The sequence below is a fragment of the Mizuhopecten yessoensis genome, unplaced genomic scaffold (genome assembly GCF_002113885.1).
Source record: "Mizuhopecten yessoensis strain PY_sf001 unplaced genomic scaffold, ASM211388v2 scaffold716285, whole genome shotgun sequence".
Classification (NCBI taxonomy): Eukaryota; Metazoa; Mollusca; class Bivalvia; order Pectinida; family Pectinidae; genus Mizuhopecten; species Mizuhopecten yessoensis.
Window position 1 is genome coordinate 165,573 of NW_018480040.1, and position 23,003 is coordinate 188,575.

Below are 23,003 nucleotides of genomic sequence, written 5' to 3' on the forward strand. Positions count from 1 at the left end.
ATGCTATTCTTTCTTCTCTTCCTATTTCTTCTCCTCTTTCTTCTACTTCAAAGTCTCTATTATCCATTATCATTTCTGCTAAGGAAACAGATTGATATAAGTTTAATAACTTGTTTCCGGATCCTATTTCATGTATGTAATAATTAAATGTTCTGTATATTGTAATTGCAAATTTACGAAATAAAATATGGTTTATACTAAACGTTGAGGTGTCATATAGCTAGGTAAACGGCAATTATGACGATGTATTTTGGCATTTTATCTCACCATTCGAGAATCATCTTTTCGTTTTAGCGAATGTGACTATGAAGTACGAGCAAATTTGATCCACATGTCTTAAGTACATTGTATGGTAAGTGGTCCTTTGTTCGCTGTCAATATCTGTTGAACCCTTCGAGCTAGTAACAGGGTACATTTAGATCCTTACAGAGAACATTAGACTATGAACCCTATCAAATACCTGTATATTAACTTATTTTAATTATACAGTATAACATGACCACTAGTGCTCTCAAGTCAAAGAATCGATGTATCTTATTCTACCGTTGCAAGATGGGACTGATTTGGATCTCTTCCAGAATCAGGGGTTATTGTCTGTACTGGCTGCTTAAAGACTTACAAGAGCCTCAAGTATCTTGTGTTTAAGATTCACAAGTGGCTTACGTTTCAATTCTAAAGAACAAGTACCATGTTACCTTATAGGGGAACTTCAAGTTTGATAATGTGAGATAATGTGCTTTGAAATTATTATAACTGTATCATTTTAATTAAATTTTCTTTTATTTGAATAAAACTTAAATTATTATTTCATTTTAAAATAGTATCATCAAAGCGTTACATGTTTAACTGGGAGGTTGTTTTTCTCACGTTTATAATAGTTTACTTTTACATTACATAAACATATATTTGCAACTTACGAGCTAATCTGCTTTGAATTTAAATAACGGCTTTTTTTTCTATTCTGATATAAAAATTGAAAAAAAAAAAATGAAATTTCAAGGTGAAAGTTAGCATACGGCAATAGTGTTTACTACTATCAAAACAATAAAATATATACGACATCTGTCCGATAACGCAAAAAGCGACAATGACAATGCCCTGCATGCTTGATGTCCTATCAATGGAAGAGTTGTCAAAAATGCTGTTAAAATGAAATCCACGGACTAAACTTACTAAGCTTACGTCTATATATTATTCGGTGAAAAGACTAGGAGGCACTGTGAAGGGATATTTTACGAAACACAAAATTAATTCACATCGGGAAGAGCGACTGGTCCGACGAAAGTATGTTTGCTGTCTTCCAATTATATGTAATTGAAATAGAAAGTTATTGTAACTCACATGATGCATTGTTCCCTTGCAGGTTAACCAATGACAACAAAACATAATCTTTATAATTTGCCAATGATCATTTGACGTGTTAACACTACTCTGTCTTTCTATACGCCAAACCTGCTGTCTATTCTACCCACAATCATTTACCTGAGCCCAACGAAAAAGTCCATCAACATTTCTTTTTACGATGGAGCTTTCTGTACGTGATAATTGGTAATTTTGACTTTTACTATAACAAACAAATGTAATAATAGTATAATAGTAAGTATGGATAAATATGATATATTTTTATACATATTAATCCAAATCTGTAGATTATATATTCTTTATTATGAAAATATAAATATTGATAAGATTTAATTACTAGTATATTTAAAAGATTATTTATCATTCTTATTTTTCAACAAATTTTTCAAAATTATTATTGATATTTTGATTTCTTTGTAAGAATTGCTCATATGCATCCATTGGTACATGTTTTAAAAATATAGTGTATAAAACAAATAATGCAACCAAATGTGTTACTGTATGGTGGCTTGATTTTTACGTTGCACATGTTTTTATTGTAACATAGTTCAAAACTGGATCCCCACTTAACTTTTCAAAATCATAAGTCGACATCATAAATGGAATAAACAAAATACGTTAAATAGATTTTTCGATTTTTTGTCTTTAGTAAAAAAAAATTAAAAAAATTGGAAAGAATCGTTTTAAGATATGTAACATTGCAGTTTTTATATTACATCAAAATATCAAGTTAAAAAGGTACCAAAACTGTGTTATCCATATGTTCGTGTTGTCTGACAGATATCAGTATCTGGATGAACGCCAACATGCTTAAACTTAATCAGGAAAAGACGGAACTAATCGTCTTTTCCCCAAAGTGTCAGCAAACAATGGCTCTCCAGCTCAAGGTTGGTGCCAGAATTATTGAGACTGTTCCAGCTGTTAAAAACCTAGGGGTATACTTTGACAGTTCTCTGAACATGGAGAAACAAGTGAACGCTATTGCCAAATCCTGTTACTACCAGATCAGGAACATCGGCTGTATTCGGCAGTTTCTAACTGCAGATGCATGCAAGATTTTGGTGCATTCACTTGTTACCTCTCGGTTGGATTATGGTAACGCCCTGCTCTGTGGTATATCTGACAAACTAACTAGTCGTCTGCAGAGGGTTCAGAACACTGCAGCACGGCTAGTTACTCGTACTCGAAAGAGAGAGCACATCACACCTGCGCTTTATTCGTTGCACTGGTTACCTGTACGATACAGGTCGCAGTACAAAATTCTGGTATACACATACAAGGCACTGAATGGAACAGCTCCTCAGTACCTACAGGAACTTGTTACCCTGTATCAGCCGTCAAGATCACTGCGGTCGGAGTCAGAATCTTTGTTGTGTGTCCCAAAATCTCGTACTGTGACCTACGGAAACAGATGCTTTGGGAGGGTTTCGGCTACGTTGTGGAATAGCTTACCATCTGCTATTAGGAAGTCGAATACCCTGGCCAAGTTCAAGAGGGACAAAAAAAGTCACCTCTTCACGTCTGCATTTTAGAATCTTTGCAAAGTCGTCATGTAAATACCACCCTTTTATTTGTTCAATTATGTGCACATTGCTTGTTAAATGTATGAAAGTGATTGCAAGCCTTTGTTGTTTGTTTTCACAATTATAACCATTACTATATGTTGTAAAGCGCCTTAGAGTAATTTTACAAATTATATAGGGCGATATATAAATGCTGTATATTATTATTATTATTTATTATTCGTCTTCTGCCTTAGATTCTAGACAGTGTTATTCAGAGATAAGAAAAGACACGAACTGTTACTCTTCCCTTGAACTTTTATCATTGCTGTCTCATAATTGGAACAATGGATGATATTATAATTATATACTATTATTTGTTTGAGATCATTGTACAAAATGCACTGAATAAACAAGAAGCATGGGTAAGACTAAGATTTTGATAAAGGGTTGTAGATGACCCTCCACACGAATTATAATTTCTATAAGACGTTTTCAGTATACAGCAAAGTGTTATGTAGCTGAATGCATTTTTAATAAAACACAAAATACGTTAAAACTAACCAAACTTCTCTTCTTTCAGCAAAATCGTGCCATGTTTTTTTTATAAACCTGAAAGCATGTATGTAAAGTGAGTGATATAAGAAAGCCACGAACTTAAATTTCATAATGGTCAAGTGTCCTTGTAGTAGGTCATGGGAAGGGAAACGTGGTATGTTCTGGTATAATAAAGGGAAAGGCCCTCCCAACAAACATGGCTCAAAATGACAATAGTAGTTTATTTTCTGTTTAGGCGTTAAGCCAATAATGTCAGTGTTTTTCTTGTCATTTTTCAATCTTTCTCAGACTTGACAAGCTGCATAACCCAACCTGAATACAGAGATATTGTCGCCGTTTTATTTCACTTGCACCTCCTTACTGAAATAATTAAGGACTGTATATCACATTTCAAAAAGAAAATCTTAAACCACCTTGAAAAATGTTAATCAGATAAACGCAATTTGAAGCAAACCAGACATATGAGTAGAAATATATAACAATTCATATCATTTTTCAGAAATAAAGTAAAAAGCATATCTGTATTTCATAATAAATGTATCTATTTACAATTGCCTTGATTTCCCTCATAGAAAACATACTAACAGCAACTGTGTATACATGCCAATAAAATGGGTCGAGAACGTGACCTAGCCGGTGACGTAACAATTGGCGTAGGAATACACGTACACAAGTCAAAGGTCACCCAGGCCCATTCATGTTTACAAACAAAAACCACGTGTTGGTATCATCGGCCAAACGAGACATCTAAATAATGTTAATAAAGGGTTTTTTATTATTTGTTTTCTAGACTCTAAAGATGATACTTATTAAAAACAAAATTTTAAACAAGAAATTAATAACATATGACGAGAAATCTGTGTATTGAGGGTCGTCTGCTTAACTTGGACACCTGCCAGTTTCACATGTCGGTAACGCATTGACTGAATGATGGCTGGTGCATTTGGTAATTTCATAGTTTCTCTACCAGGGGAATATAATGTTGTAAAGGACTTGTTAGACTTCGATTTTGGAGACGACTTTGACACCTTTTTATCAACACTCCAAGCCTCGGACATGATGCCAATTGTAGGTCCTTAGGTTTTGAATATTGAAGCCATTGGTGGACTCCCCCCACCGGAGACTCCTTCCTCCCCAAAACCCATTGGAAAAAATGGCACGGAATCAGGTTCACCGCCATCAAAAAAAAAAGGTTCAAGAAGGTTTCAGCAGATGCTATGAGGAGATTTGAGGACATGTATCAGTCAGATGCGACAAAGAGAAACATAAAATGGGGCATAATGATTCTTAAAGGTAAACAATAGACAGACATGAATCATAAACTAACCGGTAAATATATGAATATACAACTCTTGTAAATGACATGGTGCTATCATACAGTAGATCTACTACACGTCAGATTGAGTAACACAACACAACACTACCATTGAAATGCAGATAAATTAATACAAAATATCTGTCAAGTCATTGCCATTATTGATTGCGTAATGAATTATCAGTTTGTAACCGTTGGTTGTATTTAAATTGTAGATTGGCACAGGGAAGCATATTGCTCCGATGTCAGCATGTTGACCATCACAGCTGACGGGTTGGCCCACAAACTCACTAATTTTATTATGAAGCAAAACCAAAAGAGAAACCATCTGATAGTGCTACCAAGCCTTCTGCGAACAATAACGAACATCATACAAACAGTTTAAAAAATATACGGGCAGCAATAAATAGACACCTCGAAGATCTAGGTCGAAATATTGACATTGTCAATGATCGGGAGTTTTTAAAAATCATGCAACAAAACCTTAAAGGAACTTCTGAAAGACCGTATGAGTCGCGGTCAAAACAGCGCAAAGAAATAATTACTCAGAACGATTTCAAGAAAATTGATGCTTACCTTGAAACTGCGAACAAATCTCCAATCGGCCTCCGTTTAGCAATTTGGTTTATGACCTCCATTCATTTTTGAGTCGAGGATTGGAATTCCATTTCCAATTAAACATCGATTCATTTGTCTTCAAACATGACGAGAACGGTGTTGAATGTGCATGTCTGACCAGGCAGAAAAACTGGCAGTGCGGTCTTTACAATAACGAGCCAATGGCCGAAAAACGTATGTACTTTACTGGCACATCGTTGTATCCCGTCAGACTGTTGAAAGAATATATCAATAAAACTGATGACAAAGCTACACGTCTGTTCAACACGTGCGTGAAGGAAGCCTTGAATTCGCCGTTGAACTGAAAAACGTGGTATACTAATAAAGCCCTTGGTAAATCTACCTTCACCAACTTCCTCCCGGACATCTGTAAACAGGCAGGCTTTTCAAAAAGCTATACCGCCCACTGTTTACGAGCATCGTTTATCCAACGCATGTCTGATGCGGGCTTCGAAGCAATAACATTTTTGTTCATGTAGAGATTGCTCCACTGCCCAGAAACGGTCCATTAGTGCTACACTGACATCCATGAACTCAGGCCTCGACACCTCTGTCTCGGCAATTGACACAAATCCTATGCCTGTTGTCGAAAATAATTCGACAGTAACACGTCCAAATTTACCATCATTTCTCTCCTCAAATGTGCAATCGACGTCAGGGATGCTTACAAACTCGAGTTTTGCAAATTGCACGTTTAACATTAAAATGTAGGCTCGTTTCATGTCCCACCTCGTCGGCGAAGCTGCATCACAGTAAAACTGATATTCTACATCCGCGTCTTGTTAAGTTTTGTGTGTTTGTACATGTTGCGTAGAAACAATTGGATTTTTTTAATAAAGATATTATTTTAGCACACAAACTGTTACATTTTTTGGATGCATATTTTTCAAACAATTAAATTAAAGAGTTGCAATAGAAGAACTACTTTGTTTTGTTTCGAAGGGGGAAATGTGGATTAGTATAAACAAAAAGCATTGGTGAGTTGAACACGCCATGTAGTGTATAGACTGGACACAATAACAAAACATGAGGCTTGTAGAATACTTATAACTGACAAAAAATACAGCAGTTGGTGAAACAAAAGAATAATTATGGCACCGAAGGAGTAGTCATCATTCGGTAGTGCACGAGCATGTTTCTTAAATTGTCTATTTAATATAACACAGAGCATTATAATCAAAGGAGGGTGATAGTTTGTTCGTGTGTATACATTCAGGTAGTCATGGTCGTCAAATTTGTCAGAGATACTGGTAACGAGGTGGGCACCATTGCGATACCGTAGGCAAATGTAAAGATATGAATCTGACAACGCCGAGAAGACAGTGTTTTATTGACATTCATATCTTTATGTCTTTGTCTTTCCATTTTTATACCCCGAAACGAACTTGCTTTTGATACGTTTCTTCTTATTATTGTACCTCCGTCAAACGCTTTCTAAATGGGTTTGTTTTTCTTTAGAAAATACGTGCCTGGTACTTATGAAGGGTATGTGAACAATGATGGGCGTGTCCTGTATAACGTGCTACATTTTCCTGATCGGTCATCAAACATGGCCTCTATTGCTTCTGATTGGTTAACACATCTATGAGTGAAAAACAAGGTGGTGCGTTTTGTCCATCTCTATGTCTGATTATGCTCAAAACTTAGTATGTAGTTATAATTAATTTCTTTCTGGCGCTTCAGTTTCAAGTAAAGGCTTGTTCGGGGGACTAACAGAATTGTCCCTGGTGTAATAAAGAAGTGTTTTCAATGTTAAGCCACGTGAACAGTAATGTATATGGAGCAAATTTATTGGGTATGTTCAGCAATATTATTCCGTTAAGGAACCTCTGTTCTCATTGCTGTCTTTCATACTGACCTTTTAATTCGGTTTTTGATTGATACATTGTAAATCTGTTTCATTTTCTAACATTTAGTTTTGAAAACAATGTGATGAAACACTTTCGCTTGTTATAAGCAGCTTTCTTCAATTTGATATTCTTTTGTCGACTCTCTCTCTCTCTCTTTGTAAATAAGAGATAGCGCTGTTATCTTATTTGATTTATTGATTTATCGGGTGACAACAGTTGTTATTTAATAGGCAAACCAATCTTAACAGAAGCAATACAATTTTCATCAATATTTTCGTAACCCTACGAATATTTATATCTGTAAACATCAGTTAAAAACCGGCTATTGTTTTTCAGAAGTTTTTTACTGGGTGTTGTGGGGGGTAGGTATTTGTTAACTGAGTCCGATACTAAAGGAATTATTCGAAGGATGGTTTCCGAATGTTTAGCGTTCACTTAAAAGGACTCTATCTTTTTATATAAGTTTCTACATATTGTCATAATAAGATGAACTTAAAAACATTTTAGAATCAAGTAGAAATTAAATATAACGATAACGGGGATATTATTCCTGACATAAACCCAAAGGAAAACATTAATGTCACATAAAGAAGATGACAAGAATTATGTCGACAAATATGCTGGACGTTTGGGATGCTTTGCAAAGGAATTAGTACTCACTGGATTAATCGTTTTGCAAATTACTTAGTACACCTACCAGATTTGTAACAGTGACCAAAACTAGGGAATGCTGCACAAGAAAGTATTAGTATACGATTAGTCGAGGACATACCAGGTATTGGTGAAATTCAATACTAATCGCACGAACTCGATCTATTTTATTACTCATACTGATGACATAGTTGTTAATAAAATGTGTCCTTAATGTTTAAACAAAACAATAAGTTATCAATTTTTCATCAGAGCTGTATATATTGACAATAAATAAACCATATGGCTAACTGGATCCTATTTTGTTGAGTCGAGATTACACTCAAAGCAAACTCCATAGGATAATTATAATCCGTGAAGTGTTTGAAATATGTACAATATTTTTACCTGTATTATGTTTCAGTGTGTTTATGTAACTTCAATTCGATTTCCAATATGTTTGCTGAATAAGAGAGTAATAATAAAATACTTCATTGAAAAACCTGTTTCTAATTTATTCACACAATTGTACTTTTGGTAGTGCTATGATGAATCCTTTTCAAGACAAGTATGTCATGTCCTGCGCAAAAGTGTTCAACATCCCTACTTAATGTCTTAGCATCTTCATGGGTCATTTGGGTATGCATGCCAGCGGCTACGAGGTACATCAAGATACTCTGAAAATAAAAAGTCAGTCAGTTTCTTTTTTCAGGCTTTACCGCCCCTCAACACAAGAATGTCAGTTTTGGCCTTCAACTTCAAACAGAAATTCAAATGACACCAATTGGTAAATGTTGTATCAATAGATATATATATTCTACAAGTAGTGTAAACAGTATTTTATATTATAGAGGCTTATATTTTGTATGAACCTAATGATATCTAGTTGTCACAGGGACTTGTCCAAAAAGTTCATAGAAATTTTGTACATTGAAACATATGTCACATAACTGTTGAAGATCACTTCCACGTGATCATAATATGGTTAACAGTGAACATAGTATTACAAGCGAAACAATATGGTGGGTCTGGCAAATGTTCATTTATGGACTTGTACATGACACAGGCCATTACATTTTCACTCTATGTTTGATAAAGCTATTGTCAGTTGATGAAGGTATATGCTGTACTTCTACTTACTTCGAATTTTATAAGTCCATCTGCAGTATGTATTAATGGCTGTTGCGATGACGTGACGCCATGGAGGTAACAGTAATGCCCAAGCTTCATAGCCAGTTGATGCTATGGAAAAAGAAATTCATGTATACAGGTTAGTGTATATCAAAACGATGAACCTAAAATTCACACATTGGACTGCTCCTGTACAATTTGATAATGCATGTAGATAAAGTATGCTAAAAACGAATAACACTGTACTTCACAGCTGTTCCGTCCTTCTAGGACTCACCGGTGATACTAGGGACCGAAATTATAGAAAAACCATTTTTTTTTTTTTTTTAAATGTATCATTTTTTTTTTAAATTTTCTTAACGGGTACATACCGTCGGAGCGTCATAAAAAAACAAAGCCTGGTCGAACTCGTTTGCATCGTTGACATTATGATGACGAATGGTGGTTGATGGCATTGGTTCTTGTGTTGTTAGCAGATCTAGAAATGATGGTGTTACTGTTTCTTGCAATACAGTAAATCCAGATATCTGTAAAAAAAAAACACACACACACAAATTACACAAAAGAATGATTTATTTACCGCACACCAAGTGCTCCCTTTATAAAGGTTGTGGTAATATTCTGGGAGCATATCATATGCAACCACTGTCTCAGCCAAATTTCATAAGTATTATAAAGTTCTTACTGTATATTGCACGAATAAATAAGTATTTTTTCATTATACACGCATTTAACCAATTAAACCCTAACACAAATCAAGTAATACGATAAATATATGTGTCAGATCAGTAAAAATTAAAGCAGGCTTGATTATATAGAAATGGGTCAAGTATTCATAAAAATATCATGGTTGATGTTATTTGCAAAGACCATTCTATTCATTTTTGTTTACAAAAGAACTTTAACATAACTAGTTTTATTTAATTAGTAAAGAAATTAAAAATGAATATAGGTATTTAAAACCCGCGAAAGGTAAGTCATTCAACACTATCTAAACACCTCTTTTTAACCAAAACCAATAAACTATAAAAAAACAAATACTGTTTCATTATCAAAAATAATAATTACACATTTAAGGATAAACGTTCGATGATTGATGTTTTTATCCTAGTCATTAGAAAAAATCATCGTAATAAAACCGATATCTTTCTCACTGCTCAATATTCGTTTTTTGGTTTACGCCAATCAAAACTTCTAATCCCCACTGCATCAGAAGCACAGGGTTTTTGAAACACATGTAGGTGAGGCGACTGAGAAATTATTAGTTCTGTATGTACGTCTTTGCTTTAAACACCAGTATATTTTTTCTTACTCTAATATTGATCATTTTGCAAAAAAGATTTCACCATATTTTAGAAGAAAATTGTATGACTGTTTGTATATAGTAGACTATTTGAAATAGTGAGCAATCTTGTTGTCAGACGTGATCGCATTCTATGAATATAGCGCCAAAGATAAGCTATTACTGTATATCTCAAACTGTCTAGATTCACTAAGGAGGTTGTCGTTCTAGAGAGTTTAAAAGATCACGTGTATAGTAGGGTATACCAAAATGTTCACTCATGCGATGTACCCACTGGAAATATTGGTAATCTACCATACTCATGAAATGCATATAGTATTAAGCTGATAATAAACAAAATTCCTCTATGTAATAAATAGAAATAAACACTAAATCCAATAAGATCATATTTAAAACAAAAAACAATACAACTTATTTTAAAAGGTAATTAAGTTTGTTAAACAAAGTTTTAAAATACCACGGTGTTAACACATATGGCCCAATTTGAAACAAGCACACATCCAATATACTAAGGACAACATGAGCCCCTATATTACAAATGAAAGATGTAAAGTGCACCTTGTGTATATTTTCATCGGAGTGCGTTAATAACATACCTGCCCAATCAGGCACACGGCGATAGCTAACGACCAGTTCATCATGTAGAAGTGAAATGTCAAGAGTGACACAGTTCCATTCACATACGATATATAACTGGAGACAGAGAGGAACCAAAGGGGCGGTCGATACATAACATTCTACGTTATAAGCTTTTAAAACTTTTATCTTAACATTCAAATTTTGAAATACAAATTTTATCACCTGATTTTTTAAATGACAAAATCCGTAAAATGTGTAAGATGTTAACATGTTAACATGTTTACAATGCTCCATACGTCCATTACCTATGACTGCCTGTTGAGTCAAACGAGTGCAAGATGACCAATAATGTTGTCATACATCATGTATCGACTACATACTTTGTTTTTTTATGCAAATAATTTATCACTTCGCATTTCTAGTGACGATTCCTACTTGCATACAGCTGAACTATGTATTCAGTTTTGGCAGCGTGACATGGAATACTTGTTTGACAATGTATTATTCTTTTGTGGCCAAAATTGTTAAGGAAGGGTGCCATTGAAAGCATTCTGGTGGCTTTCATCGATCAGATATATTTCGTATAAATGTACATTGATCTTATGCGCGTCACGTAATAGTATGATCAAGGTCAACTTGGAAAGACCAGAGGCTCAAGTGGGGGATTAAAATCACAAATGGCCTCATTTGGACAAAATTATATATTAGTTTATCTTTCTCTGTATCTGTAATATAATGAATTGTGCAACACTGAATATAACAGCAGGCATATTGACACAAGGGCTCGCACGTTTTGGCGACATCGTGTAAGTTTTTGCAATGCTAAGGAATTAGTTACTATTTACAGACAGAGTTGATAGACCCGATGTTGTTCGGTCAACTCCCTTTCCTTATCGGATCAGCACTTGTCACACTGTTGCATAGTCAGCATTGTTAACTTTACGTTAAATATAAAAAATAATATAAGGTCTATGCCCCACAAGGTTTTTTCTGGTTTTCACAAATATGTTTTGTTTTTTTTTATTTTTGGTCAGAAATACCTTGAATTCAGATTTATTTCTCTTACACTGGACAGATTTATCCTTACTTTTACCGGTGTGAGATTTCCTTGTCTCGACCTAGGGTTGAGACAAGCTACACGTGCTCTTTGCACGTTCTCCACAATAAACCCGATGCCACTGATGTGACCCGGAAGAAGAACTACTTTTATGTGGTCACACACATACACAAGTTCGTCTGCTTATCTTGTCGTGTTTATACTTGACATCAAAGAAGATTGGATTGATTTTAAAATGTTTAAAATATGATGCGTGAACCGTCTGACGCATACATATAATACTAATACGCTATCCACGTGTTCCTGTTTACAAACAATATGCTTCGTCTTACACTTGGACAGGAACAACAGGGTAAGAGAAAAATAATCATTCACCCCTTCGGGAATGAGATAGGGGGATCTCAACCCTCGGGGGGGGGAAGATTCTTAAGTTGCCAAACACTCGGCGAAGCCTTGTGTTTGGCAAATTTGGCAAATCTTCCCCCCTCGTGTTGAGATCCCCCTATCTCACCCCCAAGGGGATGAAAGATTTTATTAATCTTAAAGGCAGGATAACATTTAACAAAATTCGGTACATGCAACATAGTGACCCAACTAATATAGTAATTTAACACGATATTAAAGAGCATATCCTTATTCTTAATAATCACTGCACGATTCTTGATACTCTTCCTTTAATAGAATACTGAATTATAATATAGTCTCGCTCGCGCGTGCGAGAGCTCAATAAAACTGACCGTAAGAAAATCTAGCAAACATCTGAAATACTACACTGTGACATTGGTATATATCCGGTTAATTGTGTTAACAATACGCGCTATTTTGTGCCCTAATAAACAAAGGGACATGTCGATATCCAAATCAAATTGTGTTTTGAAATGCCTTTGACTTATCACAAGAAATGGGAAATACGATGTTGAAGTAACTAAAGAGACTTACGTCCTATTTGTATGACATTATGACACAGCAGCTATTTTTATGGTCATGTATTTGTCTTTACAAAATAGATTGTACCCGAGTAGTATTTTTTTAAATAACAAGTTTGTATAATTCACTAAGTTGAGTTTTGAATTTCAATGCTTTGATCATGTTCAGTACAGTCTACATTCAATAATAAATTATGGAAAATCAGGTTGCACATAAACGTATTAGATTCTGTTCCAATATTGAACAATGTTTTGGCTAACAAAATGGGTATATACATATAACCACTCCCGAAACACATTTACCATATTTATTGGGGTGGATGTCTTTATATATATGATAATATGTAATTACATATACATTTCCAGTCCTTATTATGCTTTACTTTCCTTCATTAAACACTTGGAACAACTTCAGAGGGAAAACATTCTAATACAAGTACCCATAACAACATAATAAGATGTTTAAACCTTCAATTACCCCTAGTGCTTCACTGTTGGACATTTTCGGGGAAACTTTTATTTCTTGTACACGCCATAACATCTTACTAATAGAGTTAATCTTTTTTTCTCCTAATTCATCCCTTTATTTCTGTAGATTAAGCTTTGCTATGCTTATTTAATTTGGCATGCTTGGTGTAAGCTCCTTATCTGTAGCTAAGGACAAAATAAAGTATGTTGTTGATAAGAATAAACTAATTTCACTGTGACCTACGCATAAATAATGTACCAGTTTTGGGGATCAGCTTCATTATATCGTCTTAAGTGTTGCACAATGCATCAAAATAATGTAGAAAGATCCAGAAAAATTACATATAGTTTTCTCAAAAGGAGGCCATTTTGTTACCCGACTTTATCCTATCATATCTCGGGATGGTCTTCAATGTTACTTTATTTTCAAATAATATGATCACTGTATCATTCAAAAATATACTATTGATGTATGTATTGCTTCCTTAATCATCACCTTTGGTGAGCACTACTCTGCTTTAAAAAGTTGAAAATAATAATTGGACAGTATTATCAATATTTTTCTTGTCGAATAATGCATTTAGTTAAGGTAATGTACACATGATTTAGATGTTTTTCTTCATAGTTTTCGTCAATCTGATAATGTAGATATGTTTACACAAGTCAGATGTATGACGTCAGATTTCAATATTTTGACATAAGCACTGTGAGAACTTTACGTTGCACTTTACGTTGTTGATTATAAATAACCGTATACCTCAATCATAATTTACAATATGGCGTTGATTGCGTAACCTCAACATAAATACACCGGATCATTTTTGTCGATAGAGAATCTTAGCCGAATCCCTCTTCAAGATGTACTGAACGTTTGTCGTCGCCCTCTGCCTGATTGAATAGGTACACTCTTTTTTAATAGAAACCTAGACCAAAGTTACATGTTGTCAAGGAAACGCTCAATTTCCTAAGTACTTGGTTACGTCTTTATTATCATTGGCTCTCTTTCGTTTTGTTTTTGAGTCAGTTTGATATCTTATTTTTTCTAGTTCATTAATGATGTTGTTTATCAACTGTATTTAGTCAGTTACCTTATAATTATGTTGCTAGCGATGATTCAGCGTTAACTGAATATGCATTTATAACAAGTTTGTTTTCGTTATAGAGAGGTGACGGTATGTGTAGTGTTTATTTCTGTGTTATACTTACGAACTGGAAGTGGTAATGATACATTTCACCTGCATAAATTAATCGGAGTTTAATGGCACTCCGAATAGCAAACCATCGTTATTTTCTAATGACTCGATGACTCACACACAGACAAGTTACACACATAAACACCAATTACACAACTCTTGGGACGCAAACACACAGAAATGCACACAACTATAATGGCAATCGCCTCTTTTATACGTATGACTATGTACACATGAATCCTGTGCTTGATGTCTAAAGACCTCCATTTCAAGCGTATGGTTATCAACGTTTAAATTCATCATTCGGTGAGTATTTAATCCTGCATATTGTTTTTCAAATTTGATAAATATTCACCTTTAGACCTTTGTTTTTATGAGTGTCACTATTGGTAATAATGTGGTTAATTAAAACGATAGGCGGGCGATAACGGTTTAATTTTGAACCTGTAAGCCCTACTTTTTTGCTTAAATTAAAATGTACTATGCTTTCTTTATTTAGCCCAACAATTATTAATATTCAAGACATTTTCTCAAATCTTCACTACTGGTGTTGGATCATTATCTGCAATTTTATAGGGAAACAACATCTATATAAGAATGAATAAATATTACAATGTTTTTAATCGGAATAAACTTTACGAATATTGTCATTTTTATAAAAGAAAACAACAAATGGCCTAAATATGAGCTCTGGGGAACGCCAGCTGTACTTTGTCTAAGGGTGCTTTTGTAACTTTGAAATTTAAGTTTTTGAGATTTATTAATAAACTTCTTTTCAAATCAATAATAAATACTACCTGAGATACAAATCATCTATACAAAATCCGTTTATACCTAACTCAATCAAAACTTTTCTCTTATGTCAAGAAATACAAATCTATTATCTTTTTATCTAGATGTATACTTATCGTATCATATACTGGAAGAAGTTGGTCGACTGTAGAATCGCAATATTAGAAACCTGATTGCTATTTACTATAAGACCTATTTTTTATGATGATGAATTCGTATGTAAATACTATTTGTTCAGAAATTTTGGATAGACCTGATGAAATTGTATATAGTTACCTGGGTCAGTAGTATCGCATTAGCTTTCGAAAGAGCATAAACATTAGTTACTCCCCACGTATGAGTCTAACCACAAGAAAAAAAACTTTCATTGAACAGGAGTTTTACAACGGAAGGAAGTAAAAACTTAATTAGATTTCGGATAACACCATCATAACAGAAACAGTTGACTTATTTGCCAACAGACCCTGTCTCCGGCACACATGCACGCTTACACAACACACAAAGCGGCACGCCCTTAGCTGTTAAAAGGACGTTAAACAATATAAAACCAAACCAAACTAACTAAATGCTTTTAGAATTTTGACATCATTTGTATCTTTATTTTCTTATAACTAACGGGAGGTAGGTACTGTTGCCTTCTGTCAAAGATTATATCAAATACAGTTATAAAAATATTGAAGTCTTCAATTTGACTCATTCAGCTTTGTCACTTGGATATATCAATGTATTATTATTTACCTTTTGAAGGTGACATGTAGCTAATTTACCTTGAACCAAGAAATCTATGTAGTCATTCTCCACTACTTCCCTAGATAGTGGATGTACGTATCCCTTAAACGATTTCGCAAACTTACAAGGTAGTAACGTTTGCCATTCTAATTAGGTCAAACAGTTACGACTGTTTTCAAATTTCTGCCAGACAAATACTCAAATACATTTTTTTGTGATCACACTCATACAATGTTAGAGAACGATTATCACAGGATGTTCGCAAGTGTGCTGTGATTATTTGTTATTTGTAGCATAGAAAACAACAGATAGGCTTCAGACTCGGTGTAAACATTGCAGTAATAATAACCACGACAACAACAGGCGCATTTGAGACGCATTACATATTAATTTCAAAACAAAGGACATTATATAAGATTAAAATTTGCAACATGATATGAGGATTGGTGACAGTACAAAATAAGAACATGTAGATACATAGAATAATAGGATACCCTTATAACACTTTGCCTTCATGTTAATACCCCACAGGGAAAGCACGTGCGGACCCGGCACAAGGGTAGATGAACACCAGGTGGAAAGTGCATGAGATAATAATGTTTCTGGATGCTCTAAGAAAACACCACAATCTTGCACTAAAGCCTTTTGGGAAAACACTAAATGTCATGAGGAAAACAACTGATATATGGGTGTAAATTCAGCTAAGGTGTCCTCTCGTATCAAAATATCAGTTAATTTTGGCTCCTGTTGTATTGATAGTGTAAATTATTTTCTTTTGTGTCTTTTTTTAGGAATCATTAACAGAAACATTCTCAAGAAAGATTAAAAAGGATGAAACGCAATTGCATAACACGCAAGGACAAAATTTAAGCTCCAAACTAACACAAAAGGAAATAAGAACAAAAACATTATAAATCCTAGATATGAACCGAACGCGAAACAAAGTGTTCCGGAGAAAAGCGGTTCCGGCACCACATGTGGTATCAGTCACGCTTTCTCCCGTCAATTCAAAGGATATTTGTACGTTATTTAGGTTGGAATGTATGCATGGTTAACGTTCGGCGCAATGTTTCTTGAAATCTTGAAAACTTTGGACGAATATTTGAACGCTTATCTTAGTTTTAAGCGTTAAAACTGATTTCAACGTGCAATTGGATATCTGTCAACCATCTTGTTCAGAAAAAAATATATGGTAAACTGTCAAATAAACCGTATTTCAAAGAAACATTAACAGGGAGGCAGAGGCAAAACAGTATCAGGGCTCAATATGGCGACCACAACATTTGTCCAAAGTCTTCATCGACTTGCATGAACTAAATGAAAAGCACGTGCAAACCCTGCACGTTCTCGAGAAAAAATGTTGCAATGCAAATGTTAATTTGTATCAACTAACTTAATGAGTTAGTGTAGAGCGTTTAGCGGGTTTCTTTCTCTCTTTATCTCGTCTCTCCTTTCCAGTTATCATAATGTTTGTTAAGTTTTTATTTGTGCAACACACGAGAACATACTACATATCAAATATCATAATGTAACCACACAATACGTTAAACTATATTTTTAATCTAATTATGATATTTGTAAGTTCTTTTATGATTTAAGTGTTATACCTTTGGCATTTAGCAGTTTTAGGAGTCAAATCACCATTTCCTTGAACTGTTATATGATAGGCATGTGCACTAAATCCAATGAATCAAAATGTAATTTAATGTACAAGTGTGTGTTCTGAATGAAGTTGACTGATAACATCAGACCCGATTGAATATTATGTTTTTATTGTATTCAACCAATTGGCATCATTGTTGTAGTGTGATGGTGATGAGGTCTTGACACGACGAACACGTCCTGACTTGCGCACATGTGTTCAACGTGGATGCTTAACTTTAAAACATCGTCATGGGACATCTGTGTATGGTTACCCTTGGCTACGAGAACCATCAAATCATTCTAAAAATAGAAAAAGCAATTACATATTTTATCACATAACTGACCCATGTTACTATGTCATACGGCCATGTCATAAATATGGTATTACACACGTGTAATAAAACCTAGGTGCTGCAAATGGACGAAACCTTAAGAACATATTCCTTCGCCACTACAGGTATTTAACTGCAGCTTTTTTGCGGACAAATTTTAATGGTTTTGCTGTGAAATGAATTAAAAATGTTTATTTTCTCATTATTATATTCATTGCATTTCAAACTGTTCATTATTTAAAAAAAAATCCGGAACTACTTTGCGTTGCGCGAAACGACAATACTATGATCGGAGTACTTTGGTTTTGAGTCAGTTAATTTATCTTTTTTCAAATTATGAAAGTAATGTGATAAATAGGATCCTACATTCGTGTCCTTATCATATTGAATTTATTAAATCGTTCAATAATTTGATTTGACACTCGCCTGAAGTCTCGTGTCATATCAAATTATTGAACTCGTTTAACAAATTCAATATGACATGGTAGCTCATGGAAGATTTCTCTATAAATCAATTAATCACATTGTTTTCAAATGTATGAACTGAGGCTGTTGATTACTTTCTTCCTTTTTGATTGATACATCAATTGTCTGTTGATGATGGTTGTAAAAAACTTTACTTACCTCGAGTTTTAAAATCCCGTCTGTTGTGTGTACCTGTGGTCGTGTGGACATCTTTAGCTTCTCAATGTAGCAGGTATCTCCTCGCTTCATTACCATTTGATGCTGCGGGAAAATTCACACACATATATATATATAAAGTAGTGCAATAAAGGAATTCAAGATTAAAATATCAATGTCCCATAAATAACGGAATTGACTCCTTAAAGCAGTTCTAATAAAATAATATTCAAAAATATACAGATACGTGAATAACATCGATTCGAAACATGGCATGTTATTAACTCAATATGGTAGATAAGCAGTTCAAAAAGGTTTAATTCCGCAGTAAATCCATATTAAAATTCAAAACTAAGACTACATTAGTCCTATAAATATCATGAAAAGCGCAATTTAATACCTTGATTGGAACTATGTCTTCGGGATTCATGTGTAATCTAATTTGTATTCAATAACAAAGGAGAAAATGAGACATTTGCTTGGATGCTCAAAAAGTTTGAGTGAAAATTTAAATTTAGATTTTCTTTACGTTTTTCGGCCATGATTAGCACCACAATTGGAACACCATATCACAGACTATGAAACTGATTTTATTTCAACTAGTTGATGTGCCGATTGCAACAAAATATATTGCTTTTATAAATACCATACGGAACTACAATTGCATAGTCCCGGGTAAGAATGGGGTGTAAGACATTTCTATCATACACCTCAGTTCACGTGACGTGACATCACAATGGCTCAACAATGACGTGACCTCACGAATTTGGAACTCTCCGATACCACAATGCGGAAAAACTCTGTTTGATAATAAGCGGTATGCTACATTGATGTAAATCTGGCTGACATATTCGTTTTCGTCAAAAAGATCTCATGAGAAACATTTATATTTTCAAAATGGTAGCCAGTCCACACGCATTTTCATGGTTTCTAAGCTTATTGTGGTAGTTGGAATGAGAGAAAAATACTAATTCATGCCCAAGGGTGTAGGATAGGGAATTCCTACCCTCGGAATTTCCAAGGCAAAACTATCCGAATTTGAAAACCCCTCGGGTGGAATTTCCCTATCCTACACCCCTGGGCATGAAAGAGTCTTATAATACTTTTCGCCTATAAGGACCAGAAATCATCATTTAAACATGCTTACAATTCACCCCTTTAAAATACTCCAAAATTTTCATCGACATACGTCGTTTTTCCTTGTTTTCTGATATGTTTACTTTGATTTCTAAAACTGTTCATGAAAACAAAACTTTCTGTGGAAATGCTGACAAGTATATCCTTTGGTATACTTTCATAGGAACATATCTTTAAGTACTATATTCGAACCATTTTCTGACCGTGTACCAATTTGGGCAGCATACCTATAGTGGTAGCGCGACGTTACATTCGTAACTGATGTCGGTTCATCAACAGTTTGTGTAACCTCGATATTTTGTTCTAAATATATCGTTTACTTATAAATGTTCCCTAACAGGTACATACCGACAGAGCGTCATAGTAGAACAAAGCTTGGTCAAACTCGTTAGATTCGTGAGGACGATGAGGATGGTGAGTAGATGGAGGTATTGTGGTCATACAACATATCTGTAAAACAAAATCACATATTCCACAAATAAATGCCTTCTATAAGACAATGACAGCCATCCCTAAATCCGAAACGAGATTATTTTTCTCGTCAGCTTAATCAAACAGATTATCATATATCGGTATTTCAGTAAAACTTGAGCTGTAAAATGGCGATAACATACATAGTATTGATAAGTCAGTATTTGTTTTCTATGTTTACACATACCCCTCCGCATTAAAGCCATTTTGGTCTCTGTGGGGTATAACATGTAGATAGATAGATAAAATTGTAATGAGTTAAAGTAAAGGATACAACACTGCATAAGATATAATGGCGAAGTAGATTCCGCACATATTTTTTTCTACTTAGAGTAATCTCCCTTTTACATAGATTATGAAGCAATCAAAAGGATTGCTTATTGTTTATTTCGCAGGGTTTGGCGTCCATAATTTGGACAGACATCTTGATGTTCGATACATTTGTATGTATATTCCTGAATGGCTCCATTGTTAAAGAGTAGTCTTTGTAATGAAGAGGTTCTTAGATTGACTCCTGAATTTTTTTTTGTTTTTAATATAATCAAAATTTTGAACAAATATAATTCTGTAAAATGCATTCTAACATGTCATTTTTATGAAAGAATTCTTTGGAAACAGCTTCAACAAACATCTAACAACAGTGCGATAAAGCTATCTGGTTATGGTATAGCTTAACTTGCTGGTCAGTGAGAGATATTATATTTATATAACAATCTTGGTACGTCCATGGGTTAAATGTTTGATATCTGACAAGGAGAGAGATAGTATATCAAACTACCACAGTGATTACCTTCAGGAACAAAATTCTATTATTCTATTAGGACAAATAAAGTGTCAACAAATATCTTAAATATGGAAACCAAGTAAACACCAAAACAAGATGGAGGACAGCAAGAACATCTACAACACCAATAAAAAAGCCGACGCCAGATATTCCAAAAGAATACATTCACCCTGCAACACATGCAATTTCAGTCCAATGTCTTTAAAAGCAACTTACCTGTCCAATCAGACACACGACGACAGCCAAAGCACAGTACATCTTGCAAAGGTATGGTATGGGAAGGTACGGTTTTCTCTCAACAAGAATGACCTAGGTATATGCTCATGTTATATACTAGTGGACAATGAGGCGCTTAAGGGTCAGTCGACTTAACAATATTCCTATTATTCAACAAAAGATGCAACTAATGTTACGTTCATGTAAAATTCTATATATAATTATCGAATATGTCAATTCAACAAGGTCGGGTTTTTTAAACAAGCAGTCATGTAAGATTTTATCAGTTTTGTTAAACACCTCGCAATGTAGGGTAAATGTCTAATGAACGTATTCACATATCGCTGAATTGTGTAAGCAACAACATATGTTGGTTCCCGTTAGGAAATAGAAATCGTGACAAGATTGTACTGCCCGATTAAATAAAGGTGTGTGCCTGGGTGTACTAACTTTGGACACAGGAGAACTGTGTAACCTCAAATTATAGTCATAGCAAATGTTTTCCCATTTTTGAGATTATTTAAAAACAATTTCAAATATGAAAAATTTAATTGGCTCGAGTTTTGACCGACATCATGATGAACGAAATTTTTAGAAAACAAATCACAATGAAAAAATAACAATATAGGTTCCACTTATGTTTTGAAAATTCTATTGTACCAAAGAGTAATTGTATTCAGTAATATTTCAATTCCTACTCCAGTTGGACTCAATGCAACTACCAAATGTAGCCTGTTTTATATGGCGATGAATTTGACCAGATTAACATTTTCTGTGCGTATAATTTTGCGAAGGGTGATAACTATTGACATGTTTACGCAAAGAAGATTGCGTTTTCTTTTTATGCATGTCTTGGCTGTGTTGAACTACCAACGTACACTAAATTTGTATGATGGTCGTTCAATGACGGATTATTTGTTTTACATTACGTCAATACGTAGACTTGAAGAACACGGGACAAACTATCAGAATGGACTTCAAAAGTTTCAAATATTGAAAAAACATGCAGTTCATTAAATTTGTTTCATAACCAACTCAATTCATCACCCCTGAAATCGACTAAAAAGCAAGATCCTTAATCCTTAATTGAAATGATACAAAAACAAACAATAACGGCAATGAACAAAACACAATTTTAGCAAGAAATGGGTACCTTATTTTAACTCTTTTTAGTACTTAAAAAGGCAACGCTTATAAAACGATATTAGTAAATAAGAGTTTTACGCACCCGAAATACGAAGTAAGAAAACACTCCTTTAAGGAAAGAGATTGACATGAACGTATTGCCATTTCATTTAATTGGGACTCATCATTGGTGCTAATGCACAGCGGATTGGAATTCCATGTCTACGGTGTTATGATTCATATGTTTAAATACATCCGTGAAAAAGTGCCTATAAAGTCCAGAAAATTGTTACAAATTCTCATGTTTTGATACAGTTGATAGGTTTTTTTGAGTAAGTAGTTCATATAAACTGCCCAGGAACATACTGAAACTATATGTACAAGGTTGCGGCCAACATCGAGTACTGATAATGTCGACCAGCAGAGTCAGCGCCGAGGCAAATATTCACCGAAAATACGAAACAAAAGCGTGCCGATTTCAAATTTCAGCCAGTTTGCACCTGTATGACTTTGTTTACATCAGTACAAAAACAATTGAAGTCATTTTATGCGTTTTGAAATGTACGGATGACGAATGTCTTCACAACATTTGACCCTTATTATTAGCGATTTTCAAACGATTGCCCCTAAGGTGCCTCATTGTCTACTGTTATATAACGT

The 23,003-nt window shown here is 34.3% G+C and overlaps 2 protein-coding genes across 3 annotated transcripts; both read right to left on the reverse strand.

Annotated features, from left to right (window-relative positions):
• Positions 1-8,329: 8,329 nt before the first annotated feature.
• LOC110442635 lies at positions 8,330-10,943 on the reverse strand. Of its 2 annotated transcripts, none has more exons than XM_021486325.1 (4): positions 10,866-10,943; positions 9,338-9,493; positions 8,976-9,077; positions 8,330-8,512 (listed from the first exon to the last, which is right to left on the reverse strand). In XM_021486325.1, exons 1-4 carry the CDS (start codon positions 10,908-10,910, stop codon positions 8,354-8,356), a joined length of 462 nt encoding a protein of 153 aa, XP_021342000.1. In that variant the 5' UTR covers positions 10,911-10,943; the 3' UTR covers positions 8,330-8,353. The 2 variants fall into 2 exon arrangements, with proteins under 2 accessions (XP_021342000.1, XP_021342001.1); XM_021486326.1 differs by having other exon boundaries at positions 10,828-10,899.
• A 6,825-nt stretch (positions 10,944-17,768) lies between these two features.
• On the reverse strand, positions 17,769-21,358 carry LOC110442637. Its single transcript, XM_021486329.1, has 4 exons — positions 21,219-21,358; positions 20,096-20,197; positions 18,614-18,715; positions 17,769-17,957 (listed from the first exon to the last, which is right to left on the reverse strand). The coding sequence occupies exons 1-4, from the start codon at positions 21,258-21,260 to the stop codon at positions 17,793-17,795; spliced, it is 411 nt and encodes a 136-aa protein (XP_021342004.1). The 5' UTR covers positions 21,261-21,358; the 3' UTR covers positions 17,769-17,792.
• Positions 21,359-23,003: the final 1,645 nt, after the last annotated feature.